The sequence below is a fragment of the Panthera tigris genome, chromosome B2 (assembly GCF_018350195.1).
Source record: "Panthera tigris isolate Pti1 chromosome B2, P.tigris_Pti1_mat1.1, whole genome shotgun sequence".
Classification (NCBI taxonomy): Eukaryota; Metazoa; Chordata; class Mammalia; order Carnivora; family Felidae; genus Panthera; species Panthera tigris.
The window spans coordinates 97,529,343-97,556,164 of record NC_056664.1 but is presented as its reverse complement, the minus strand read 5'-3'; the positions used below and the strand labels follow the sequence as shown (position 1 = coordinate 97,556,164).

At 41.3% G+C, this 26,822-nt stretch overlaps 1 protein-coding gene across 9 annotated transcripts in view; it reads right to left on the bottom strand.

Moving 5' to 3' along the window:
• The window catches only part of ARMC2 (armadillo repeat containing 2), a 138,811-nt gene that overhangs the window by 70,879 nt on the left and 41,110 nt on the right, over positions 1-26,822 (bottom strand). For all 9 annotated transcript variants that reach the window (XR_006217787.1, XR_006217789.1, XR_006217786.1 and 6 more), the window contains 4 exons: positions 24,258-24,356; positions 19,962-20,137; positions 14,388-14,490; positions 12,859-13,082 (listed from right to left, as the gene is read on the bottom strand). Coding sequence is in view for 4 of the 9 variants with exons in the window: in XM_007078746.3 (XP_007078808.2) it covers positions 12,859-13,082; positions 14,388-14,490; positions 19,962-20,137; positions 24,258-24,356 (602 nt within the window). In the remaining 5 variants the exon portion in view is untranslated. The remainder of the gene's footprint in view (positions 1-12,858; positions 13,083-14,387; positions 14,491-19,961; positions 20,138-24,257; positions 24,357-26,822) is intronic.

Sequence of the window (26,822 nt, the reverse complement as noted above, 5' to 3'; positions counted from 1 at the left end):
AAGGGGATAAAAAGGAGATGAGGAGGAGAAAGAAGAAAAGGAGGACAAGGAGCTGAAGGGACAAGGGAGCAAAAAAGGAGGACCTTCCCCTTTAAGAAGACTCTGGCAAAAAAGTGCAGGGGATTAACAGAGGCCTGGTGGTAAACCAGAGCTCAAAGCCCTGAGGGCTGCAGATCGGGAGGAGGTCACCAGGGGGAGGAAGCAAGGCAGGCCCCCCATTTTGAGAGGCTGGCAGGGAGCCACCAATCTCACTGCTGGGTGGGGGTGGGGCTGACCACCGAGTACAGACAAGGGGCTGTTTCTGGGAAAAATGTAAAAGATCAGTGGGAGGAGAGTCTAGTTAAATACTGCCGTGACAGTTAAAGGCAAATTTCTAGTCAACCCACTTAACTCTCAGCCTTGCTCCAACTTTTAACAGAGATATATTTGCAGAAATCACTAATGAGTTTTCCATCCCCCCTGGAAAGCCCACCCAATGGGCCTGTCCCTAAAACAGGAGTTCACCAAAGTCCAAGCTTTATGCTGGTGGAAGTGTATCCATCTCTTAACTTTCCATTGTAATTTATATTGTTCCTAACCCTACTTATGTACTTTTCTGTTTTATTTTGGGATATAAAAAAGAAGCGCAAGTGACATGGTTACACAGATGCCTGTTGAGCTTCTAAAGGAGCAGTTCCCAGGTGTCATCTCACAAAGAAATAGCAAACCAAAGAACATGAGTTTCGATTCTTTTTTTCCTGTCTCCTAACAGTGCAACTGCATGGGGGCAGCGAGGCAAGCAGTGGGAAGAAGAAAAAGGAGAAGAATATAGAACTGATCATCTCCCAAGATGATTAATAAGAATTTAGTCGTCCTTGCTTATCAGTAGTGGTTAGATGATGTCTGAGGCATCGCCCACATTTTTGGTATATATCAAGAAAGAAACATTCTGGTGTGATTCCCGTTACTAATTTACTCCTGAAAAATGACAGAGCTACACTCTACAACTTTATGGTGCTCATTTTTTCTGAGGCAGCTTCTTCTCTCCAGTTTCCCCAAATTTCTTGATCATAAGAGGTACTGGGCCTCACCCTCCATCAGAATCTCCAAGAAAATGCCTGATGGCTTTGGCAAAGCTGTCCTATCTAGCACTGAACGTTCTCACTGTGTAGTCAACACTGGGAGACGCATTTTATTTTTTTAATTTTTTAAAAATGTTTATTTATTTTTGAGACAGAGAGAGACAGAGCATGAGTGGGGGAGGGGCAGAGAGAGGGGGAGACACAGAATCCGAAGCAGGCTCCAGGCTTTCAGCTGTCAGCACAGAGCCCAACGTGGGGCTTGAACTCACAAACCGTGAGATCATGACCTGAGCCGAAGCTGGACGCCTAATCAACTGAGCCACCCAGACGCCCCATGGGAGACGCATTTTAAAGGGAAAGATTACTTGGAGAAGTGATGAGATGATTCATGAAGCTTTTATAATTTATAAACAGCATTTTAGTACAGTAAAATTAGAATTCAAAAGCACCTATTTTTTTCAAATAGGCACTTTTTCATTATAGGCACTTAATTATCAATTTCAAATTATGTTCTCAACTATTAATTGAAATACTTCAGCAAACACAAGAAATCATTGTCTTAAAATATGAGGCCTTCCTGATTTACATCACGGGATTTAAGAATGACAGCACAGGGCACCTGGGTGGCTCAGTCGGTTCAGCGTCCGACTTTGGCTCAGGTCATGATCTCACGGTTTGTGAGTTCGAGCCCCACGTCAGGCTCTGGGCTGACAGCTCAGAGCCTGGAGCCTGCTTTGGATTCTGTGTCTCCCTCTCTCTCTGCCCCTCCCCTACTTACGCTCTGTCTCTCTCTCTCAAAAATGAATAAACATTAAAAAAAAATAATTAAAAGAATGACAGCATAGGCCCAGCAGCTGGGGCCTCATTCCTGCAGCCTCTCCTGCAGGGGCAAGGGGCAGGGGGGCACATGGCAGGGTGGGCTGTTTGGTTGACTTGAGCCTCTACGTACTGTGCATTTCCAGAGAGGACAGCCTTCTCTCTTCCCTTTGGACCTTCGTCCATCAGAATCCTCAGCCCCCAGGGGACTAATCAGCCTCTGCCCTAGAAGGCATTCCACCCTGAGGACTGCTCCAGAGCAGAAGGGCTTGCAGATCACAGTCCACCACAGAACTCCCGTTGCGGTGCAGCAGAAGTTCAACAGGCTTTTTGGCTGGCCCTGGAACTTCACCATCAATCATGGTATTGTTCCTTGGAGAAACACTTTTCCCTATTTCAAAAAAACCAGGTTTCAAAGAAACCTTTTGAACACAACACAACTGAAGACTGCACCATTAATTTGAAAATTATTATGTTTCCTCTACCAAAATCGGCATCAAGATTCAGTTTTAGTTATTTTTCTATATTGAATGCTATCGTGGAAAGAATTTGAGCAGCTTACTTTATGGTTTTTAAATCTATCCTGTGAACGTGATCTCATTTGCTCCCTACACCAGCCCCCTAAGGCAGACAGGAAAGGTATTATGAGCCCCACTTTTCAGATGAGAAAACTGAGGCTCAGAAAGTCCACCTGCTACCAGGTAGGTGAACATCCTAAGCTCTGACTCCTTGTTTGTTGTCTCCCCCTCTCCTTTTGGCTATCTCTGAAAGCATTCATTTTATTTCTCAATCACCTGGAATATCCATAACCAAAATCCCTCGAGCTTTATCTCGACTTAACTGCCAACTGCAAAATGGTTCACTTCTCGCTGATGATGTGAAAGAATAAACATAGCCACCAGAGACCACAGACAGTGTAAAATGATTTAAGAGCCAAAGCCACACCATTTTCCAACCTCAGCAAAACCATCTCCCTCTATTAATAAAAGCACACTCATTTTTTGGATGTGTGCCCAATTGCGACCACAATATATGCCTAAACCAGAGCCTCTGTGGTAACCCAAGAAGTTTCATACTGTCTCATATATGATTAATACAGTTCTGGCTGAGATGAGAGGAATCAATGATGCCACCTACACATGAAACCACTAGCACCTAAATTCCCAAGTGTTTTATTGGAGTTAAGATATATGCACATGAAAGTGATAATAATTCATAATCCTTGATACTGCTTGGTGCCTGGCTATGGAGCCCACTTGGCACATTCCTATCATGGGTGTCCTACTTCAGCAGGAAGTGGTTCCATCCTCCTGAAACACCCAATGCCTTACTCAGAGACTAACACTCGCCTGTGTTCGTGATTGTTTCTCCATTTACTGTCTCTATGTCAGTTACTTTGATAAAATGAGGAGGTAGCTGATTCTGCTAGTTGCAGCTATTACATGTAACAGCATACTTGAAATTTTGAATGTTGTATAAACTATGTAGTATGTCAATATGGTAAAATGAGGAAAATGAATCGGAAAAAGATAATGTAATACCAAGAACTACCAAGTAATAACACCAATTTTCCTAATCACATGTTGAAGTTAGTGACATTTCTTTTTTTTTTTAATTTTTTTTTTTTAACGTTTATTTATTTTTGAGACAGAGAGAGACAGAGCATGAACAGGGGAGGAGCAGAGAGAGAGGGAGACACAGAATCTGAAACAGGCTCCAGGCTCTGAGCCGTCAGCACAGAGCCCAACGCGGGGCTCGAACTCACAGACCGTGAGATCATGACCAGAGCCAAAGTCGAACGCTTAACCGACCGAGCCACCCAGGCGCCCCTAGTGACATTTCTTTATTGCCAGAACTGATATGTCTACAATGAAGAGATGAGGCTGAGCAGGTATGACATTAATTAAGAAGCAAATGTCAGATGCCTGGGTGGCTCAGTCGGTTAAGCACTGGACTTCGGTTCAGGTTATGATCTCACGGTTCATGGGTTTGAGCCCCTCGTCAGGCTCTGTGCTGACAGCTCAGAGCCTGGAGCCTGCTTCGGATTCTGTGTCTCCCTCTCTCTGCCCCTCGCTCACTCCCACTCTGTCTTTCTGTCTCAAAAGTAAATCATCATTAAAAAAAATTTTTTTAAGGGGTGCCTGGGTAGCTCAGTTGATTAAGTGACAGACTTAGGCTCAGGTCATGATCTCACAGCCCGTGGGTTCGAGCCCCAGGTCGGACTCTGTGCTGACAGCTTACAGCCTGAAGCCTGCTTTGGATTCTGTGTCTCCCTCTCTCTCTGCCCCTTCCCCACTGAAGCTCTTTCTCTGTCTTTCTCTCAAAAATAAGTAAACATTAAAAAAAATTTTTTTTTAAAGAAATAAATGTTTCTTCCCAGAAACAGTAGGCATAGGAATATTTACTTCCCACTCTTGATGTTCCTTCCTTGTGAAGAGATACTCTCTAGCATAATACTCCTGACCCGTCTCCATCCCTTACTTCCTGACTAGGGAGCACAGGATGCTCTCCTCTGCTCTTTCTGAGGAGATACAGCTTGTGATGGTCTAATTCAGGGATTCAGGTTGAGAATGTATGTCTGCCTCACCTATAAATTACAAGTTCCAACCATGATGATAACTTTCTCCCCATCCCCATCTGCCTTAGTTTTTCTCTTATTTCTAGGTTCAAACCCAAGACACTACATTACATGTCTGGGGTCTCTGAGTCTCCTCAAATCTTTTTACTTGTTTTATTTATTTTTTTAATGTTTATTTATTTTTGAGAGACAGAGAGACAGAATATGAGTCAGGGAGGGGCAGAGAGAGGGAGACACAGAATCTGAAGCAGGCTCCAGGCTCTGAACTGTCAGCGCAGAGCCCGACGCAGGGCTCAAACTCACAAGCCATGAGATCATGACCTGAGCTGAAGTCGGAGGCTTAACCCGACTGAGCCACCCAGGCACCCTCCCCAAATCTTTAGATATGCTAATCCCTGGAGAATCTGAGGTGAGCAAGAGTTACCTATTCATAGGTCTTTCCCAAGAAAGGGAGGAGAAGTGAAGAGGAAGAGCCAGGGCTATGACTGCCACCACCACCCCCCCCCACCACCCCCCCCCCCCCCCCCCCCCCCGCCATGCCAGTTGGCTGATTAGGTTTTTTAGTTATACTGGGTATTCCTTATAGGAAAGAAGCCTCCTAAGTAGCAAATGCTGGTCCCCTCTTCACTAACAAATACATCATTACAAAATTAGCAAGCCTAGTGGCCAATACCAAAGATTGTGACAAAAAAAGTTTCATTTCATCTCAAAAACAATATACTGAGAAGCAAATTGAGCCAGAAATAGTACTCTAGTTAACTGTACTATACAATTCAATTTCCTGGTTTTCATAATGTACGATAGTTATGTAAAATGTCACCACTGGGAGAAGCTGGGTGAGGGGTACACAGGACTCCTCTGTACTATTTTTGCAACATCTTGTGAACCTATATTTGGTTCAAAATAAAAGTTAAAGAAAACAAGCCAGACGCAAAAAAGCACACACCGTATATTCCATTTTTGTTAAATTCTAGAATAGGTAGAGCTCATCTATGGTGAAAGACATCAGAAAATGGTTCCCTTTATGAGTGGGAGAATGGGAATTAACTGGGAAGCTGTGGGAGGAAATTTCTGAGGTGATAGAAATCTTCTGAATTTTGACAGGGGTGTGGATTACATGGCTGTATGCTTTTTTTTTTTCAATATATGAAGTTTATTGTCAAATTGGTTTCCATACAACACCCAGTGCTCATCCCAAAAGGTGCCCTCCTCAATACCCATCACCCACCCTCCCCTCCCTCCCACCCCCCTGTATGCTTTTGGCTCATCAAACATCGGGGGAGGGAAAGGGGAAAAAGTTATAAACAGAGAGGGAAGGAGGCAAACCATAAGAGACTCTTAAAAACAGAGAATAAATTAAGGGTTGATGGGGGGTGGGGTAGAGGGGAAAGTGGGTGATGGGCATTAAGGAGGGCACTTGTTGGGATGAGCACTGGGTGTTGTATGGAAGCCAGTTTGACAAGAAATTATATATAAAAAAACTCATCAAACATATAAGATCTGAGCATTTCACTGGATCGTAAATTATATGCCTCAATTAAAACAATAAGAAAATAAATGACCTCATTTGCCTCTTCCTACTCAAACAAAACCTTTAAAAAAGATGCTTTAAAAATATTTCTGCTTAATCATCAAATCTCCAAGAAAATTATAAGAATTTAAGAAATATAATCATGGGAATATTTGCTCTCATTTTATAGGTATGCAGTTTATTTCCTCCAATAACCAGAACAAGGTTCCATCAGGTGGAAGTTATTGCCTTGGTTCTGATTTTATGGTCTGAGAGGTAGATTTCCCATAGGCAGGGTAAGCCACAGAAAGGGAGTTAACATAGTTTCCTAGTTAAGTGTGCATACTCATAATAATTAACTACCTAAATACATCTTAAAATGACTAAATATAACTAACACGAGATTTAAAGGACCCCAAGCAAGATTTACAGGTACAGTTGTTAATTACTAACATAATGTAAATCACTGCTTCACTGAATCTCCAGCCTTCAGTCAAAGGCATCACTTAAATTCCCTAAATCCTTGAAGCAGAGAATAGTTGACTCTGAGAATTTGGGGTCCGTGAAGTACCCAGAATCCTACGTTGCCAATATAGCACCCCCTTCCAGATTTTAGTTTCTATTCAGCACGGTTCTCCACAGAGCTTGTCAAAGACGGAAGAACATAAAAAGATCCAAGATTTGAAATCTACTTCTATCATCTTAATTTCTTGCGATTAATTTTTTTTCTCATCAGAAGAAATTGCTATTCAATTAAAACTTCAGGTTTTCGAAACTCTGATTTTATTTTATTTAATAAATTTCTGCTGAGTACCAACTATGTGCCATATCCTATTCTAGTGCTTTGATTAGCTCATTAATTTTCCCAACTACACGTTACGCTGGTCCTTTAAACACGAGGAAAGTGGGGCTCAGAGGCTGAGAAGCGCTGCTAGGGTCAGAGACGAAAGGCCAGCTCAGGCGTGTGCTCTCTTCACTAGACAGCCCTGTCCCAGCACTGGGTACAAAGCCAAATGGACCTTCAGGCTTTTGAAGACGGGGTGGAGGAGGGCCACACACAGAATACAGCAGTGAACTCCCATGACTCAAAGCAGGGAGTCTACTCTGGGGCTTAGACATGTTTTTAAAAAATCAATGACATCAAAACACCTTTTCATTAAAAAAAAACAAAAACAAAAACAAAAACAAAAACAAAAAAACAGGGATAAAGAACTCCTACAAGCTTCCAAGACAGCACGGAGCACTGGAGCATGACTCCATCGCACCCGCCTACTCCAACTTCTCCACAAGAAGAACACGTGCCCTCCCGTGGGTGCTCTCCACAGCATTTCCCGGAGCTGACCAACCCAGTCCGTGCTTTTAAGATCTCTACTCTCCTGTACACGGTCCTTTCTTAGTTTCCGGGCCTCTGCATTTTCTCTTTTCTTCCCCCATTCCATAAATGTGGCCATTTTATAGAATCTGTTCTCTGACCTCCTCTACTAACTTTCTATACTCTCCCCTTGGTCTTTCTTGACTTCGACTATCACCTCCATGCAGAGGCCCTAAATCTGTTTTCTCAGCTTTACTTTCTCTGCTAAGCACCCGTTCAAAACTGCAGTCGCTTACTGGACAGCCCCACTTGGCTATTCTGCTGGCACCTTAAAATTTTCAGTTAAGACTAATTACGTAATTAATTTCCTTCTCTCACCAAATGAGTTCCTTGTATAACTCTCTAATTTCTAATGATGATAGTATCATTTTCTGAACCATCCGGGCTCAAAATGTCTGAGTCATCTCTCTTGGTTTAATTCACTTTCCTTCTCCCAAACGCAAGCCAAAGTGAAGGAATGGAGCAGGGAATGACGAGGGCCATGAGGACTAACATTACTAAGAAATTTTCTCTGAGAAAAAGGAAGAAGATAACTCAGGAGATGCACTGGGCAAAGGAGGGAGGCGACTAGGGTGTGAAGGACCCTCTGGGGTGACACTTGAAGGCTTCGAGGCCAGAGAAGTGAGCCAGACATGAGAAGAGGGGAAGGAAGCGAACCATGTTATCTGGATGTCACAAAACAGTAAAAAATGTTGTATCTGAAGCAGGGAAAGAATGTATTTCTCTATGGATTAAACTCAAAATCAAGTGGGTCAAGCTGTAAAGCAGAAAGGTTGGAAATACAAAGTAATAAGAAAAAGTTGGAATGTTAGTTCAAGACAATCTGGGTTTTAACAGTTACATTATAGGGGCTCCTGAGTGGCTCAGTCCATTAAGCAACTGACCTTTGGTTTTGGTTCAGGTCATGGTCTCACAGTTGGTGAGATCCAGCCCTGGTCGGGCTCTGCACTGACAGTGTGGAGCCTTCTTGGGATTTTCTCTCTCCCTCTCTCTCTGCCCCTCCCTGGCTTGTGTTCTCCCTCTCTCAAAATAAATAAATAAACTTAAAAAAAAAACGTTAAAAAATAGTTACATTATATACCTATAAATTACCTAACTATAAATGTGATACCTTGAGATTTCTTCAATTACAGTAAAGCAGCTGTGTACATGATGTTCTCAAAACGCAAGAGGAAAGACAAGACACCAGGGTAATCAGAGCTTGGTTGTGATTATGACATATATAGAAGACTTTTCCCCATTCCCTAGGAAGGCGGTATGATGGAGACCACAACAAACTTTATGATGGAGGTGATTCTAGCAGTCTACCTCCACTCCCATGTTATACCAAATGCTAGGCTTTAGAAGTCACACATGAACCTAACACCTCCTGATAATTCATTCAAGACCAACATTGACAAATCCCTATTTCTGTCTGTCACCTCCTTGGGTGATACAATTTACTACTGGCATTTAGGGGGCCTTGCCTTTTGTCTGGCCTATATTTGTCTTTTTCCAACTTTTGGGGGGCTCTCCTGAAATCCTAGCATTCTAGAATTCAGTAAACATACACAGTTTAAACTTCTTTACTCCTGCCATTTTACAAAGTCGTATCTCCAGTTCTGTATTAATACTTGTACTTGGCACACAGGCAGCGATGCCTCGGTTCCTCTGAGCAGCTACAGTCACCCTCTCAAAATGCTATTAAGTACATGGTAGGCAGAACTGAATGCAGCATTGAACGTGTGTAAATACCATGATTTCCATGATAGAAGAATGCGGCATCAGAATACTATTATCTGGACACGGGGTATCTCCAGACGGTAGGCCCCTACTGGCAACTGTGTTCCTTACCCCACCCAGAACACGCCTGGCACAGAGCAACACCTGTGAAATCAATGTCTCTTGATTTCAGCCACACAGTGAACAACATAAACATATATATACATACATATATATATATATATATATATATATATATATACACACATACATATATCCCTCTCCCTCTCCATATATATATACAAGTGAGAAACAACATAAAGAAAACCTTCAAGATCTCAGAACTTCGTGTTTTCCTGTAAGCAGCTTTAGCCCAGATGCTGTGGAGGAGTCTTCCTTCCACACCCACTCCTTGACCTCTTCCCTTTAGCTCTATTATAATCTGCCCCGACCCTAATAACTGCAGCAATGCCTCTTAACTGGGGCTGCTGTGTGTGAGAGCTCTGCCCTCCAACCAGTCTGTGCGACTGACACAGTCCCCTCCCATCGCTTGTCAGCTTCTTGGTCTTTTCCAATTTATTGTCTCGTGCACGTTCGTCTTTCTGCCACTCTGATCTCCCCTCCTCCTCCCCACCTCCAGCGGCTCCTCCAAGTCCACACTCGATAGCCTGGTGTTCGAGACTCAGGGCTGTGGCCTCTGAACCTCACAGAACCTCTCGGCTCTGGACAAGCCTACCTGCTTGGCATTCCCCAAACACACCTTATCCCATTCCCTTCGTGCCAGTTTCCCAAATCCTACACAAGCTTCAGGCTCCAGCTTCTGGGTGCCCAAGAGGGCAGCTTTGGGGAAACGAATGACTCCGGCATTTGGGCCACATGCTAGAACCTATAGTTCTATAACAGGAGGTGCCCAGAAAGTGTGCTGAAGCTACTGAGGTTCTCCGGGTTGAAAGTCATAGAAGAGAGGAAGTCACAACTGTGACTACCCTTGTAGTCACAGTTACCTACCCTTGTCGTTTTGGTCTTGCCAGGTTCTCTCTGGCTTACAGACATTTTATTGGTACAGCCACTGTAATCAACTTATTTTTTCTATTGAACAAAGTTGCTTTTTAAAAACGTCTCATGAGCTAGAGTTACCAAGTTCTGAAAACTAGTATGAACAAACAGTTCTCTGCATGGCCAGATCTGTTTGGTTGAATTTGCACATGGGCCGGCTAGTGAACAGCCAGTCAGTGTTACACATTCACAGGAGTAGAGATTTTCATCTGCTCCTATAATGAAGTCATGTTGCTTACATTTTATCAACTGTATGATACACAACAGCTTTTCTTCCTTTTAATTAAATATGAGGGAATGTCTAGTTCAGGGGGTCCCATGATAAAATAGCCTAAAACAAGATCTCCTTCCTCCCAGATCTGTAAACACACACACACACACACACACACACACACACACACACACAGAGTGACACTGTGTAGATGGTGCGAATGGGGCCTGGTGACCATCGCAGGAGTGCATTCTCAGGTGGTGGCACTTTCTCCTGCTGGATTGTGCTCCAGGGAGAAACCTCAGGCATGTAAGCCCTGGCTATGCCAGATCCTAGACAGGTTCAGAGGAGGGATCTGGGGACAATGACAGTGCCTGGTGAGTAGTGGCAGGCAGAGAGGAAGAAGTTACTAGAGTGCCCCTTGTTACACCACCTAGCGGGGTGCATGGATGCCAGGAAAGGAAAAAGACATCTAACCTAGTGAACCTAAGGATGCTGAGTGTAGGTGGAAGGGAAAGAAGGGGAACATGGGGATTACACTGTACTTACTGGTATACACTTGTCCTAGTTCTGGACTGGCGATCCAGGTTACAATAATACTCAGTGCTCCTTGGGGCACCTGGGTGGCTCATTTGGTTAAGTGTCCGACTACTGATTTTGGCTCAGGTCGTGATCTCACAGTTTGTGAGTTCCAGCCCCACATCAGGCTCTGTGCTAACATCCTGGAGCCTGCTTGGGATTGTCTCTCTCCCTCCTTTCTGCCCCTCCCCCTCCTCAAAATAAATACATAAATATTCTGAAAAACGGTCAATGTTCCTTTATACCAACTGATCCTACTTCTATATAGTATATATTTTAACATATATAAGTATATAAATAAATATAAATATAAATAAACATATAAATTTGCATATATTTTATTTTGTTGCATATTACAACATATATTATAGTATAGTATATTTACATATATATTTATATATGTGTATATAAATGGGTTGGAAAGAGATTTTTTTTAATCAGACAAGAATTCTAAAAGCCATTGCATAAAAATTAAAAAGAGTGAATATCCCAAAAGGAGAACAGTTCGGAATCTGAGGTACATCCTTATCACAGAATATTGTGCAGTCATTAAAAAAAAAGTAAAATAAGTCTCCAAGGGGTTCTTACAATGTACTGTTAAATGAGAACAGAGAAGTGGATAGAATATCCCATTTTTGAAAACCTATGATTGCATTAAAAGGTGCTGAGCACATCAGTGTGGACAATAACTGGTTGGAACAGGAGAAATGAGGAAGGAAGAGGGTAATGGAAAATAAGGGAAAATAAGTGAGAATAGCTATTAAAAATAAGATGGTTCATGACAAAAACGTAAGAATTATATGAAATTATGCATATGTAAGTACATATACATAAAATGCATGGGAAAATGTTTGATAAAATGCTGGAGGTGTATTATCTCAGGGTAAAAATATTTCAGGCAATTTTACACTCTTCCTTATACTTTTTTTGCATTTTAATAAGGAAATATAATTATATAACCAAAGTAATTATTTTCATTGAGGAAAACGTTTGAATAACTCAATAACACTGGCAGTAAGAAAATAATGTTTCTAAGCCTCCCTAGACAAAAGATGGCTCATCCCATATAATTCTGCATCATTCACGACTAAAAGGGGTTTTCATAATCTTTTTTCAAAATGGAGACAGACCACAAAGTCCAAAATTAATGATCATCATAAACACTTTAAGCATCTTCAAGGCAGGGCTCAAATCTAATTTTTAACACACTTTCCCCAAAGCTGCCAGCACCCTGAGTGCTCAATCAATCCTCATTAATTGGCAGGCGCATTTCAAATCTCATGAAGTATTACATCAAAGATGCTATTATCTGATATACAAATCCTATTAAAAAGTAAAATCCCATCTAAAAATGAACATGAGAGCTGAAGCATCTCCAATGAAAATAATTTAACTATGAAATTTAATCTGCCACAAAAGAAGTAGTAAAACTAACACGGAACCAATCTCTTTTTTCTTGCCCCCGGTCATGTTAAACAGATCTAGTTTTGCTAACCTTCATGCTTATAGTCTCAGGCCTGTGGGTCATCTCCACACCCCTGTATTGTTAACTTCTGCTTTTTACTGGAGGTACGAGATCCATGACATTAGCTACCATGAACAATCTTCAGTCTTTGAAGCTCTAAGAGTTAAAACTCTGCATGTTAAAATTCTGGTAAGAGCATGCAATTGTTTTGCAGAGAGAGGCTACTTTTTATTGTCTCAGGCCTACTTTCTCTGCAGGGTATCGGAAATGGATTTCAAAGCCACAGAGAGCTGTTTGGTGAAAAGCCATGGAGTGGCCTTTCCAGGGAAAATGGGCACACACGGGGGCAGAGGTGGAGCAGTGGCTGCTGTTCTTGAACCCCAAGGCCAGGCACCCCCAGCTGACTAGGTAACAGCCCCCTTGTTACCTGTTACACCTGGCAGGTAACTAGTGTTAGGTAACATAAAAACTAATTTTACACATATAACCTTTTCAAGTAAAATACTCACTTGGACTAACAAGTGGCCTGAGTTAGGCAGACATGTGCCACATTTCCTGGTGTTCTCATTGATTTGCTTTATCAAATTCACCAATATTTCCACAGCACCTTTGCTGATCATTTCATCGAGAAATCCTGGGTTTCCAGAAATGAATTTGATAGCCCCCATACAGTATAAAAAAGCTTCAGTGTTAGTGTGCAGGTCTTCATTTCTCAGGACCTCCAGTAATGATTCTGTCAAGAAGATGAATTATGACAAATGTATAACAGCTGGAGAGAGACTTTTTTTTTAAATTTTTTTTTTTAACATTTTATTTATTTTTGAGACAGAGAGAGACAGAGCATGAACAGGGGAGGGGCAGAGAGAGAGGGAGACACAGAATCGGAAGCAGGCTCCAGGCTCTGAGCCATCAGCCCAGAGCCCGACACGGGGCTCGAACTCATGGACCGCGAGATCATGACCTGAGCCGAAGTCAGACGCCCAACCGACTGAGCCACCCAGGCGCCCCGAGAGAGACATTTTAAAGCACTTGCATGTGAACACCAAATATAATTTCTAAAATGTTAGTGAGAACCTACATACAGATGCTTGTTAAGGGTTACTCATGTGGTGTAAAGAGGAAAGCTTACATGTAGCAAAGACAAATCTCTGTAATAACAGTGACAGCAAAAGGATGGGATAATTAATATATAAATAAGAACATGTTCTTGGGGCACCTGGGTGGCTCAGTCGGTTGAGCATCTGACTTAGGCTCAGGTCATGATCTCACAGCTCATGAGTTCGGGCCCCGCATCAGGCTCTGTGCTGACAGCTTGGAGCCTGGAACCTGCTTCGGATTCTGTGTCCCCCTCTCTCTCTGCCCCTAACCCACTCACATTCCGTCTCTGTCTCTCTCAAAAACTGTCTGCTGAGGTCAAAAAAAGAGGTCATTTATCCTATGTTGCAAAAAAAGAACTCCGCTGCCTTCCCTTAGATCAGCAATACTAATTCATAAAAGATTTCTATTTAGATAACTACTGAAGCATCTTAATTATTTAATGTTTAAGATTTAAACATTATTAGCTATTTAAACGTTATGTAGCTAGCTACAGGGCAATAAAATTTCTCTACCTACATATTTGAAACACATTTGAGACACTTTGATGTCAAATGCCTACAACACCTGTCTTCCAGTTTGTCTTCCAAGTTTTTGTCATTTCTACTACATCAAAAGACCAAAAATTTCAATTATGTTAAATACCATTAAGTGTATTTTGTCTGACAGTCAATCCAAGACCAGGAGATGAATTTTTAAATAGGCAACACTTGATAGTCACATGATGTTACTACAGACATTGAAAACAAATAGCTAACGAGGATACATTCAAAGGAATATGGAAAACACAGAGACGGACAGAGCAACAATAGGCATCGCATCACTTCTGGAATTAGTAGAAAATAAAGATATTCTGGCCACCATTAGTGAGAACTTTGCTCCCCAAACTCCTCATTCACTCAAGTGCGACATTCACTCGGTGGTGGTGCTGAGTGATACTCACCCAGAATGCTGTCATTTTCAATCAGAGAGTCATTCTTCTCACTTCTGCTAATTTTGAATATAAGTTTGCAGACATTAAGAAGATTCTTTCTACTCACTTTAAGCTGCGGAGAAAGGAAACACTTATGTTTTTATTGCAGAGGGAAATAAAGACGCGCCGTAATTTTTTAACACGCACATCTATTTTAAAAGTGCTGTAGGAGTATTTTTAATTTTTTTTTCAACGTTTTTTATTTATTTTTGGGACAGAGAGAGACAGAGCATGAATGGGGGAGGGTCAGAGAGAGAGGGAGACAGAGAATCGGAAACAGGCTCCAGGCTCCGAGCCATCAGCCCAGAGCCGGCGCGGGGCTCGAACTCACGGACCGCGAGATCGTGACCTGGCTGAAGTCGGACGCTTAACCGACTGCGCCACCCAGGCGCCCCTGTAGGAGTATTTTTAAAATGTAAAGAAGAATTCTAAGTTTAGGCTACAAACTTGCCAACTATAGTATTTAATTAACTCATTTATGGTAAATACAATATAAATGATCTTCAGCGTAAGCATGCTTTAATGATAAGCCTTTATTTCTCAGTTCATAAAGTCTCATCCTTGCACGTGTGGTTATTAGTTACTTTTTAAAGAGTATGTGAGGATAAAAGCGGGGAGGATGTTGAGAAACTTAACTAAATGGGGCGATTGCTGTAACATACAAGAGTAAAGGAACACAGATGCCAAAATTCAGATCGAATTAACTTAGAAAAGAATACCTAGACGGGGGAAAGTACAATTCTTATTTAAATAAAAGAAAACCAAAAAAGTAATACTCTTTGATTAGATAGTACCTATATATTCATTTTTAAGGCTATTCCTGTAATGCTTTGAGATAATGGCGTGTGATGTTCAAAGCTTAAAATTACCTTCTAAATCATAGAAAAATATTCAAGTAAATTAAGCACAGGGGAAATAAAGTATACGTCAAATAAGCACAGTAGAGGGGGACTAACTACATCAAATGGTCTCAATCAGCTGTATGTCTCTCTAAAGTAGTGAAAATTAAAAATAGAAAACATCCTAAGTGATATTAGGAAATAGTTTAATAAACTGTGGAACATCAATACTACTCATATTAAGCAGTCATAAAAAGTGTAACTGTGAACACAATGTTAAAAAAAGACATTTATAACCTACTGTAAAATGGAGATATTATGTGCCCTCATTGCAAGAATGTAAAAGATGTCAGTAGGAATGAGGTCATCTAAATAAATATCTGTGTGAAAAGGATGGCATATGGGTCATTATTTTATCATTAAAAAGTATCCTTAAAATTATCTTCAACGTCAGTTCGTTAAAAAAAAGATAATGGGATTTGTCAGACATGTTTTTAAAGATTCATTCTGTGCTTGATCCGCAAATACTAATGGGCTCCTACCGTGTATCAAGCACAGTGCTGTTCACTGTTGAAGCACAAGGACGAACATGGCCAGCCTCGTGCCGGAGGGGCAGAGGGATGGAAGCATTTATCCAGAGAGTGGCCTCCATGCACCTCCCTGCACTGGGCCCCTCCACATGTTACCTCCGAGCCACCTTGCACTTTAGGTGTTGTCATTTCCATCTGGCACCTGAGGAATCTGGGTGAGTATTAGAAGTGCAGACTCATAGTCCCCACCCAGCGGCTGCTGAATCAGAATCTGCATTTTAACAAGCTGCCCAGGGATCCAGTGCACATGCAAGTCTGAGAAGCTCCCTTGTGGAAGCCTCACAAACTGTTAACACATGGCAGGATGGGGATTCCTTCTGTTCTCAGGAGGAAAAAGGAAATGGAAATTAAACAAAAAATTGTAATGCTTAGGTGTTTAAAAATTATTTAAAAACTGAGAAAATAAACTGATTAAAGAAAATAGAAAGAAATTCTAAATCAATGGAAATATATATTGTCCTTGATATTTGGGAATATATTTTAAGGTTTGAATTAAATTCTAGTTAACAAATTTGATAAAATTGGTTTCAGGTGTAGAATTTACCCGTTCATCACTTATATATAGCACCCAGTGCTCATCACAACAAGGGGAATATATTTTAATCAGTTAACAGTCCCCTATGACACTGTGATATGTAGCACGTGTTGTGTACTTAATAAAACTTGTTGAACAGGGGCGCCTCGGTGGCTTAGTTAAACGTCTGACTCTTGATTTCCGGTCAGGTCATGATCTCGTGGGTGGTGAGTTGGAGCCCTGCGCGGGGCCCCACACTAACAGTGCAGAGACTACTTGGGATTCTCTCTCTCCCTGCCCCTCCCCACCTCTCAAAATAAATAAATAATCTTAAAAATAACATAACATAAAACTTGACGAATGAATGAATGAATGAATACAACTAACCTCACCCCCCTCCCCCCACCCAAGTCTTACATTTTTAGTGAAAACTGACAGAGGAAAAATTACAACAACTCCTGTCAGGGTTTTCATTAAAAAAATCAATCAATCAAACAAACAGTCAGTCTACAATTTCCAAGTCTGCTCTAAGGTCAAATTACTTTCAAAGTGCATTCCTATACCTTCTCTTTTGATCACTGTAAAATTATGACTCTGGGGCATGAAAAAGTAATCTTAAGTTGCATGCAAGGAGCACAGACAACCTCACGTGAAACAGCTCTTTCCCCCACACTGTCCATCCCCTTTCCTGTGCGGTGCACTTGGCCCCCAGTACTCATCCTCCCTGTTGGGCATTTTCTGCGTTTAGCAGAATCTCTCCTGCCACAGTGCCAGCCAGGAAGGCAGAGGCTACTTCATTCACTTGTATCCCCAGGGTCAAGGGCCCCTGGCACAAAGTAAGTTCTTACAGTGGGTAGTTTATTTCTTACATTCAAGACTGCAGTCTTTTCTCTATAAAGCAAATTTGGAAAATTAAAGAGAAGTTTAAAAACACTTATAATTCTACTTACTATGCATAATCACTGTTGACACATTGGTGTTTTTTGGTTTTTGTTTTTTTTTCTGTTTCTCCCCCCTGTACAGAGAACTAGATTTTCCCCCCTCCTGAATATAGCTGCATTCATTGTGTATACATTTGTACTAAAAAATATCTTTTTTTAAAAGTTTATTTATTTATTTTGGGGGTGGGGGAGGGGCAGAGAGAGAGAGACAGGGAGAGAGAGAATCCCAAGCAGGCTCTGTGCTGTCAATGCAGAGCCTGATGCAGGGCTCGAACCCACGAACCATGAGATCATGACCTGAGCCAAAGTCAAACACTTAACCAATTCACTTAACCTGAGCCACCCAGGTGCCCCTAAAAAAATCTCTTAATGTAGACTGATAAATTTTTGAAAGATCTTTTTTTTAAATTTTTTTTAACGTTTATTTATTTTTGAGACAGAGACAGAGCATGAGCGGGGGAGGGGCAGAGAGAGAGGGAGACACAGAATTGGAAGCAGGCTCCAGGCTCTGAGCCATCAGCCCTGAGCCCGACGCGGGGCTCGAACTCACGGACCGCGAGGTCGTGACCTGAGTCAAAGTCAGACGCTTAACTGACTGAGCCACCCAGGCGCTCCAGAAAGATCTTTTGACACAAAGGTTAAAATTAAAATCGCTGTCTGGCAAACCCCCCAACTTACTTAACCAAAAAGAAAAAAAAAGGCAAGAAATCAGAAACACTGACATTATGCTCACCAAGTTTTTTTTAACTATAAATAATTTTAAATGTCTGAATTGTAATACTACACTGGTAGGTAAAATATTGGCAGACACTAGAGAAGATATTAAAAACATCTTGGTTCCATATACCTTTATTATTACTATTATTTGCTTTTTCGACAGCTTTTTATGATGTGGCCTTTTTAAAACTTACATAGAATCCCAACACCAAGGCCCATGCAAAACAGTGTCTTGCTTGGAACATTAGGGGAGATTCAGGTAGCAGATGGGAAGTTGGGATTGATGGCCTTGGAAGTCCCTCCTGACCTGGTTCTATAGTTAATCAGAAGGAACAACCTGCCCATCTCTGCACTCTGGAGTGCAGCCTAGCCAGTCTTGACTCTGATTCAGCAAGGCAGTCAATGTCACAGAGAGAGCCTTATCTAATCAAATTTAGTTCAGAACGCGATCGCTGCCTGGCAATCACTTAGCCCTTTACCCTAAAATAAATGGTGTCATGTGTATAATTAATTTGAATGGCACCTTTTATAACCAAAATGATATTTTCTCGGCAAAGCACTGATTAATTTGTGGCATTTTCCTCCTCCTCTCTAATTTTTGGCTTGGTTTGGAGCAAAACGTCTAGGATCCAGATGAAAAACCAAAGGCAGTCAATCCCTCAGCAGCTGGCATCTTGGGGCAGCTACACTGTAGAGGCTTCCAGCTCACAGGGGCTCTCCTGGGCCAAGGGAGTACCCCAAACCCAGGGTCAGAGAGGAAACAGGGTAAGCAGGCAGATATCTTTTTGCCTCTACCTACAACTTTTTCTTTTCTTTTTCAAGCTTATGTTTAAATTCCAGTTAGTTAACATATATAGTCTACCTACAACTTTTGACTTGAACTATCTCTGTGGCTTATGCTCTTTTTGTTTCATTAAAACTGATTGACCAGTTATCCTCAATGAGGGGATTAAAATACTGCTGAAATCACTATTTCAAAGAAATGCTACTTTCTGAGTCACATATTACAGTTTTTTTTTTTTTTTTTTTACAAGAGGGTGAATAGTTTTTGATGACAGCTGAATAAGAATGTAGCTTCTTCAAAAAATTACATAGAGTACGTAGTCAGAATATTCTGCTTCATCAAAGACATCAAACTAAGGAACAGTGGGCACTCTTACTAAACTCTGAGTAAGTATGCCAATGCTTACCTTCCCTGTGTACTTTCAGATTTTAAATTATATGAATTATGGGTGTTAACATAATAGCTATCACTTTTATGAAACTAGGTCAACAAAGCTTCATTCATTTGTTTTAGCGGCTCTTTTAGAACATTCTATAATAACTGTGTCTTATCTTTTGTTTCCAACTGTTTATGGCTGTGGCAACAAAGCGTTCCCCTCAAACAATGATATCATTTTGTTCGAGACAGAGTTTCTACAGACTTTTATTTGGTGTCTGGCCTTTTCTTCTAACACCTCACGGGAGCCTTCTGTTACCACCTTCCCATGACCACATGCAGCTGTTTCTCTGTTTCATACTGGTTCATAAAGCACCTGGCCATTGTGTCCATGGCCCACATTATCCTAAGTTATTTATTAAATCATGTAGCAGAATCAAGCACCGAGCAGAAACCATGGGGCAGAAACCACAGCCTGCATGCTCCGATACTGATCTCAAGTTACTTGACAAGCTGTTTTGCATGTATTTGCCTATTGTCACCTTTTTTTGAAGCTTAGCCACAGTCCAAATGTAAGCATTTATTTGAGCATTTTCCACGTACTCAGCCTTAGTTCCTTAGATAGTACTTCCCAAATTCTGAGATGTCAACTTATTACCTTAATTTCTTTTCAAGCTTCTAAATGAACACACTGCATTTCTAATCTTCTTTGTAATATTTACAAACAAAGAGATAAAACTTTTAAGTGCTACAGTCTACTAGACCAGAGGAAAGAAAAACTTACTGCTAGAATAAGTTTTGCAAGTTTAAGGCTGAGCAAGTCTGAACCAATATCAACTAGTTTATATAGGGTCTTCAGGAGAATACTTCTTCTCTTAAACTTATTTCCAAGCATGTTTCCTTCCGCTAAAGCGTGATGAAGTTGTGTGCAAGCAGCACAAATTGTTTCAATGTTTTCTTCTGTCAGAGCAAAGAGAGTAAAGCGGCACTTACTAATTAAGGTCAAGCTTTCAAGTGTGTCAAACACAGTGTAAGTAAAACCCCATTGTTATTTCCCAGAACATCTTCAAATTCCTGAATGTTTTTTTCCCCTTTTCTTGTAATTTCCATCTACCTGCTTTTTTTTTTCCTTTTTGTTGATCCACCCCCTATAATGTTGACTTATTTACTCATCGGTCAGCTTATCTAGAACACACAGTCTTTCAAAGAGTGCAGTAAAGAATGAATTGCACCTATTCCAGTTGGGTCTGCTTTGTTCCAAATGCTTTCCACCTCACAGTGCTTGGTTGGTTCAGTCTCAGTGAAGCACAGCATTGTGTCTCTGCCTCCAACCCTTTGTGGCATAGTTCCACTGGCCTAGAATATTCTCCTCATCTTCATTCCTACTGATTTTGGTCCTTTAAGGCTCTGTTTATATTCTGGCTCCTCCAGAAAAGTCGCAGCCTTCTACATTCAACAAACATTACTCTGTAGCCTGTTTTTTTTTTTTTTCACATACACACGAGTGTTGTGTTATATGCCCAGTGCTCTCAAACAGATGCCATGCTAAGTGAGTAGAAATTGTGTCTTTGTATCTTTGTATCAAACAGAGCATGGTACAATGAGAATACTGTACATATCTTTGCATCAACAGAGCATGGTACAATGAGAATACTGTACTGACAATCTATAACATAGTTTCATATATACTGGCTTTCTAATATATCTGTTGATGAAAACAATGATCAATGTTTTTCTCTGAGAACAATGCTCATTATCTGAGAAAAGAGGGCTCAAATGGAACAAAATCTCAAAATGTCACCTCACCCACCATTATTTACAGGTGGTTATTACAAGAGAGGGGAGAGTAAAAAAAAAAAAAAAAAAAAAGGCATTAGTTGGAAAATAGGAGAAACCTAGAACATCTTGTTTTATAGTTAGAAGTCTGAGGGCAACAATTTTTGAAAGTGGTATCCATACCAATAGGCATAAAGGAAGAAAATTACCACACAAAATGGAATATGAGGGGAAATATAAGAATCCAAGGTCTAAGATATTCAGTTGAAAAATATTATCTGGTAGATTCCATCACAGAATTTAAAATTAGGAAACCAATCTTAAATAAATACCATAATGTGCTCTTAAAAGCCCACATAGAGGAAGTGTGTGCCTGAAGAAGGAAATGACTCAGGCCATTTTTAGCTCTTTTCAACAATAACATCTAAGAAAAAATTTTAAACCTCAATAGCTCAGTAACCTTCAATGCCTTTCAGTTATGCACTTAAATAAATGAATTTTTGGGAAATGACTTAGACTAACTTTAAATAAAGGGGAAAACCTGAGCTCCATTGTAAGAACGCTTTTGTTTTGTTGTTTGATTCTTCTGTTACTGGCAGTTTCTTCACAAACCCCAAGCCCAGGCCGTGGACCACTCTCTGGTAGTGGGTAGACCTCAAGGCATTTGTCTAATACTTCCCTCTGCAAACTCTTCAGCATCGTGCATTCAACTAGGAATAGCTGTTTTAGCTTAAAATAAGTTAAAAAGGAAAGGCTCACGGGTCAAATTTTAAACTGTTGATCAAATTAACTTTACACCAGTTGGTTTGTAATAAATGTCATATAGCCTCAAAAGACAACTTGAACTTAAGAGCTTTCAAGATTCTCAAAGGGCTGAAGCTAGTGGGTGAAAGTTTGATAAGTAACAGAAAGCAATGTAGCCTCAAAGTAACTTCTCCCCCATGAGATACTTATTAATTGCAAAGGAGAAAACAGTAACTTCACAGTGGAAAACCTAGATGCCACCTTCCCCAAGTGATCAAAGTTCATATCCCCAGTAATGGACCGGATCAGCATCATGTGCCTTCTGCTATGATGCACTGAGAAGGACACAGCAGTACTCATGCCACACACCTTCCCCAAATGCCTAGTCTGGGTCTAACTGTGAGAAAATACCAGAGAAAACTAGCTTGTGGGGGCAGTCTATAACATAATTGGCAAATATGTCAAGATCATGAAAGAGATATGACAAATAACTTGAACTTATGATCCGGGATTTTCTTTTTCTATAAAGGAAATTATTAGGGTAACTGGAAAAATCTGAATATGGTTTGTATAGCATTGTAGGATAATTTGCAGATATGAAACAGAATGTCCTTGTTTCTTAAAATGTGTGCCAGAGTCCTAGGGATATGGGACATCGTGTTGGCAATTTGTTCTCAAATGGTTCAAAAAAGGAAAAAAACAATGCCTATGTGTGTGTGGTGGGGGGAGATACCAAGAAAAAGAGAGCAAAAGGGGGGGGGGATAAGAGAGAAAGAAAATAATGAAGTAAATGTGGTAAAACATTTATATTTGGGAAATCTGAGGTAAGGGCATATAGGATTTCTTTGTACTATTCTTGAAACTTTTCTATAACTCTGAAATTATGGAAAAATAAAAGGAAAATAAGAATTAAAGGAAGGGAAGGAAGGGAAGAGGAGGGGAGAGGAGGAAAGGGGAGGGAAGAAGAAAGAGAGAGAGGAGGAGGGAGGGAGGGGGAGAGGGCAAGGAGGAGAGAGAGGAAGGAAGGAAGGAAGGAAGGAAGCAAGGAAGGATGGAAGGAAGGAGAAGGAAGAAAGAAAGACGCTCAAAAGCTCAAGTAACCCAGTCCTTCCCCCATGTACTATTCTTAAAGTTGCATATGGGAGAGGGAGAGATGCCATACTTCAGGGCCAACAATCCTCCGAGAAGGCAGATTCACCCACATTTCAAATCCCAAACTCCAGTTCAATTTTCTCTGTTGGTGTTCTCAGAACTCTCGTAAAATCTTTCAGACTGAAGACTTCCTCTGAGACAGGCCTTCATGCCACAGGCCACTCTTCCTACTGTGCTCTCCCTAGCATGTTCTCCTTTTTTAACCTTTGCCCAGACCGATTGCTCTTGTCACTAGTTTTTGCACACATCTCCTAAAATAAAGGGCCCAAACTTAGGCTGGCTCGCTAATCTGAGGGTGAAAATTAGTAGCTGCAGAGGGAGGAAAGTCATCACTCAGAGGTTTTGAGCTGCAGTGGACAGAGATGATGGTCCAGTCTAAGCCACCATCACCTGGCATGAGAACACTGCCGTGCAGAGATTAGGTGGTTCCCCCACAGCCACAGGCTTAGTTAGTAGCAACACCGGAGCCAGAAACCCTGCCCAGGGCTCCCGCATGAACCACAAACACAGCCAAGTACAACAGGGAGCCAAGGAGCCGTGAGGCCATTCGAACCTTTTGGGAAGTAGGTCTTTTACATGACTTTGTTGCTTGCTGGGGAGGACTTACTTACCCTGCTTCTCTGAGGTCCTCTTCCCAAGGCTATCCTGCGGTTTGCTCCTCCATGGAGCACTCATTCCACAATGCCTGGTGAGGGCCTACTGTGTGTGTGTGCCAGTTGCTGAGCTTAGCCCGGAGTCGTGACTACAGCTCCAGAGGGAGCCCATTTTCACTACAGAAATGGAATCCCTAAGGAGCCGCGAAGGAGAGACGGCAGGGGTCATTCTCCTGACAACCTTTCCACAGGTCACCTTTTGCAGAGACCCACTGATCACCGGCCTTTACTGCTGGGACACTTCAGAGTATGAGGGCTGGGCGCACTCCAGGTTGCTTCCAGCTCTGAGTGGCATTTCCAACAGGTGTGGGAGCCTTACAAGAGTAGGAAATACACCTTTGGATCTAGAAAACCATCAGCACACCTGCCACAGATGCCAGTCTATGAGACTTAGTCAAAGTTTCAGGGGCCTGAAATCTGTTTTAATCTTTCACTTTCATGTATTAACTGTCACCCTGGAGAGTTCAAACCAGCATTTCCTTGGGCGGATAGAAGGTGACGAATTCATTTATATTCCATGCGGGATTTTAGAAGTAAGCTCTCTTCCAGCATTTAAAGTGTAATTTTTAGTCACTAAAAATTAGGTTTGCATGTACTTCATATATACATTATTAGGTGAATAAAGAGATAACTCCATTTGTTTTTGAACATGTTCACAGAAATGGTAGTCAAAGCATACTAAAAATAACAGTGCAATGGGGAACATATAAATAACTACAGATATTCTCAATTTAAAACAAACTTTTTTTTTTTACCCTTTTCTAATTCATGCAAAATCGGTACGATCCTTGTATTCCAAAAGACTTCGTCTACTTCTATTTCTGTATCCTTTTCTTGCAAGTTGGCTTTTGAGACTGCAAAAGAAACCCAGATCAGGAGAAAGCTGTGAAAAAGGAGTTGTACCTAGAGCACCATCCCAGGTCTGCTATTCATCACTAAAATTAACCAACTCTGTAATTAAATTATACCTCGCCCCCTAAGCCCAACTAATTCTAATTAGAACTATGTGTCTCTTAATAAAATCACCTCAAATCAAACTCAAGATAAGATCATGTAAAGAAATTAGAACTTTAAACTCTGGTTGGGACATTGTGTAATGTCTTAAGCTTTGTCAATGTTGGAATTATTGTAAGGCAAACAGGTGGTTTTTGTTTTGTTTGTTTGTTTGTTTTTAAGTAAGCTCTACACCCAACACGGGGCATGAACTCATGACACTGAGATCAAGAGCTACATGCTACACTGACTGAGCCAGCCAGGTGCCCAGGAAGGCAGATAGTTTTGAGTTATTTTTTATTTTAAATGTACCACTCTGTACTCTCCGTAATATGGAATAAATAGAAAACTATAGATATGTAAAGAATAAGGATTTTGAAAATGTTTGATGAAAATTTTTCTCAAAGGAAGAAGGCCTGCAGAAACTTTCTTTCCTATAGAAAATAAAATGTCCACATCATTGTGGGGCCGTTGAGATTTTGTGCGGCGTGGTGGGAAAAGCCTGTGCTTGGGGCATTGACAGATGTCAGTTCAGATCACAGCTTCATCACAGATGTACTGGGTGACCGGGGTCTGGTTTTTCACCCTTTCTGAGCCTCATCGGTGAAACAGAAGACGAAAACCTTTGCCTTCGGGGTTATGAGAATTAAAAGACATGATATAGGTAAAGCTCAGAGCCCAGTGCCTAATGTCTAGCAACAACAAATGTGAATTTCATTTTCCTAATTAAAAAGCAACAGGCCACTGCTGTCTGAAGTTCATCCAGCTGCATGATACCAGCGAATTATCAAAAACAGATGCTGCCCATGAATGAAGGCTGTAGAAGAGTAATAGCTACCATTGATTGGGTACTTTAAGATGCAGCATGCCTCTATTTAATTTTTGTAACAACATTATGAGGAGGTGTCCAAATTGTCTCCATTTCCAGATGAAGAAAGTGGGCTTCAGGGGTATTAAGTTACCTGCCCACGGTCATATAGCTCTATAGCTCTTGCACTTGACCTCTCTCTATGCTATTCCACCCCTACAGCAAAAACAGTAAACTGAAAGGTAGGAGGGAAATGTGAATCATATTAGAAACTGCAAATCATGATTACATTCCACACAGTCTATATCTCACTATCTAAAGCAAGACAGTGTAGTTGGAGGAGGCACTGCTGTGCGAACCCTCAGGAGGAGTGCTTAGCCTCCCTTCTCTGAAGTCTGCCCCATAAGGCCTTCACATGGTGCCCAGTCTATACTGGTTTAGAGTCTGTGCCCGCTCAGAGTGGACCCGGTACCGACCAGTCAAGTGTCCACAGTGGGTGCCTAGATCCTACATATATCACATGAAGACTTAGAAATGATAGAGATGGGGTGGTTCATCTGGTTAAGTGTCAAACTTCAGCTCAGGTCATGATCTCTCAGTTCATGAGTTCAAGCCCCACACCGGGCTCTGTGTTGACAGCTTAGAGCCTGAAGCCTGCTTCAGATTCTGCGTCTCCTTCCCTCCTTCCCAGGCCCCTTGCCTGCTTGTGCTCTGTCTCTCTCAAAACTAAATAAACACACAAAAAAAGAAAAGAAATGATAAGTACAACAAGGGTTTCATAGAGAGGAAGGAGAGAGAGAGAGAGAGAGAGCAATGAAAAGGTGTATGGCCTATTTATTTTTAGATTGTTTTAACTGGGCAACAAAACAAAACAAAACAAAACAAAACAAAACAAAACAAAACAACCAGCTGACCAGGGAGGCCTGTTAAGAGCACAGGTTCTAGATTCACTGTCTGGGTTTGAATCCTAGCTCTCCCACCTACTAGCTGGTAGACTGTGGGCAAGTCGCATCACTTTGCTCTATAAAATGAGGTAACAAGGGTCATTTCCAAGTTAGGATTAGGGGTTATTAATTTCTTTTGTGCTCCTGTATTTATATTACTCTTAAGAAGAAAAGAAATATACAATACAGTCTAAACTTCCCAGGTGCACGGTGACGATGTCACCCAGGAGAAGCAGGGAGACTATGCAATTTACCCATGCCTCCCAGTGCACGGAGGCCCCCTCTAATCTGCTCCACCCTGGCAATAGCCATTCCAGTCGCAGTGAGTCCAGGCTTGCCTCTTATCAAAGCTTCCTGATACGAAGAGGGGATGATGTACACTGGGTGTGAAGAGCATTTGAGCAGAAAAAGTAGACAGAAAGGGGTTGTCAACAAAGCTATAATTAAATAGTGTAGGTGTGCTGTCAACAGTTTTCATAGCACAGCTTCACATAATCTGTCTAACCCATAAAGAAAAATTCACCATAATACACAAAGGTGCAATGTCTTTAGGACAAAATCGGTCCACATTAGTA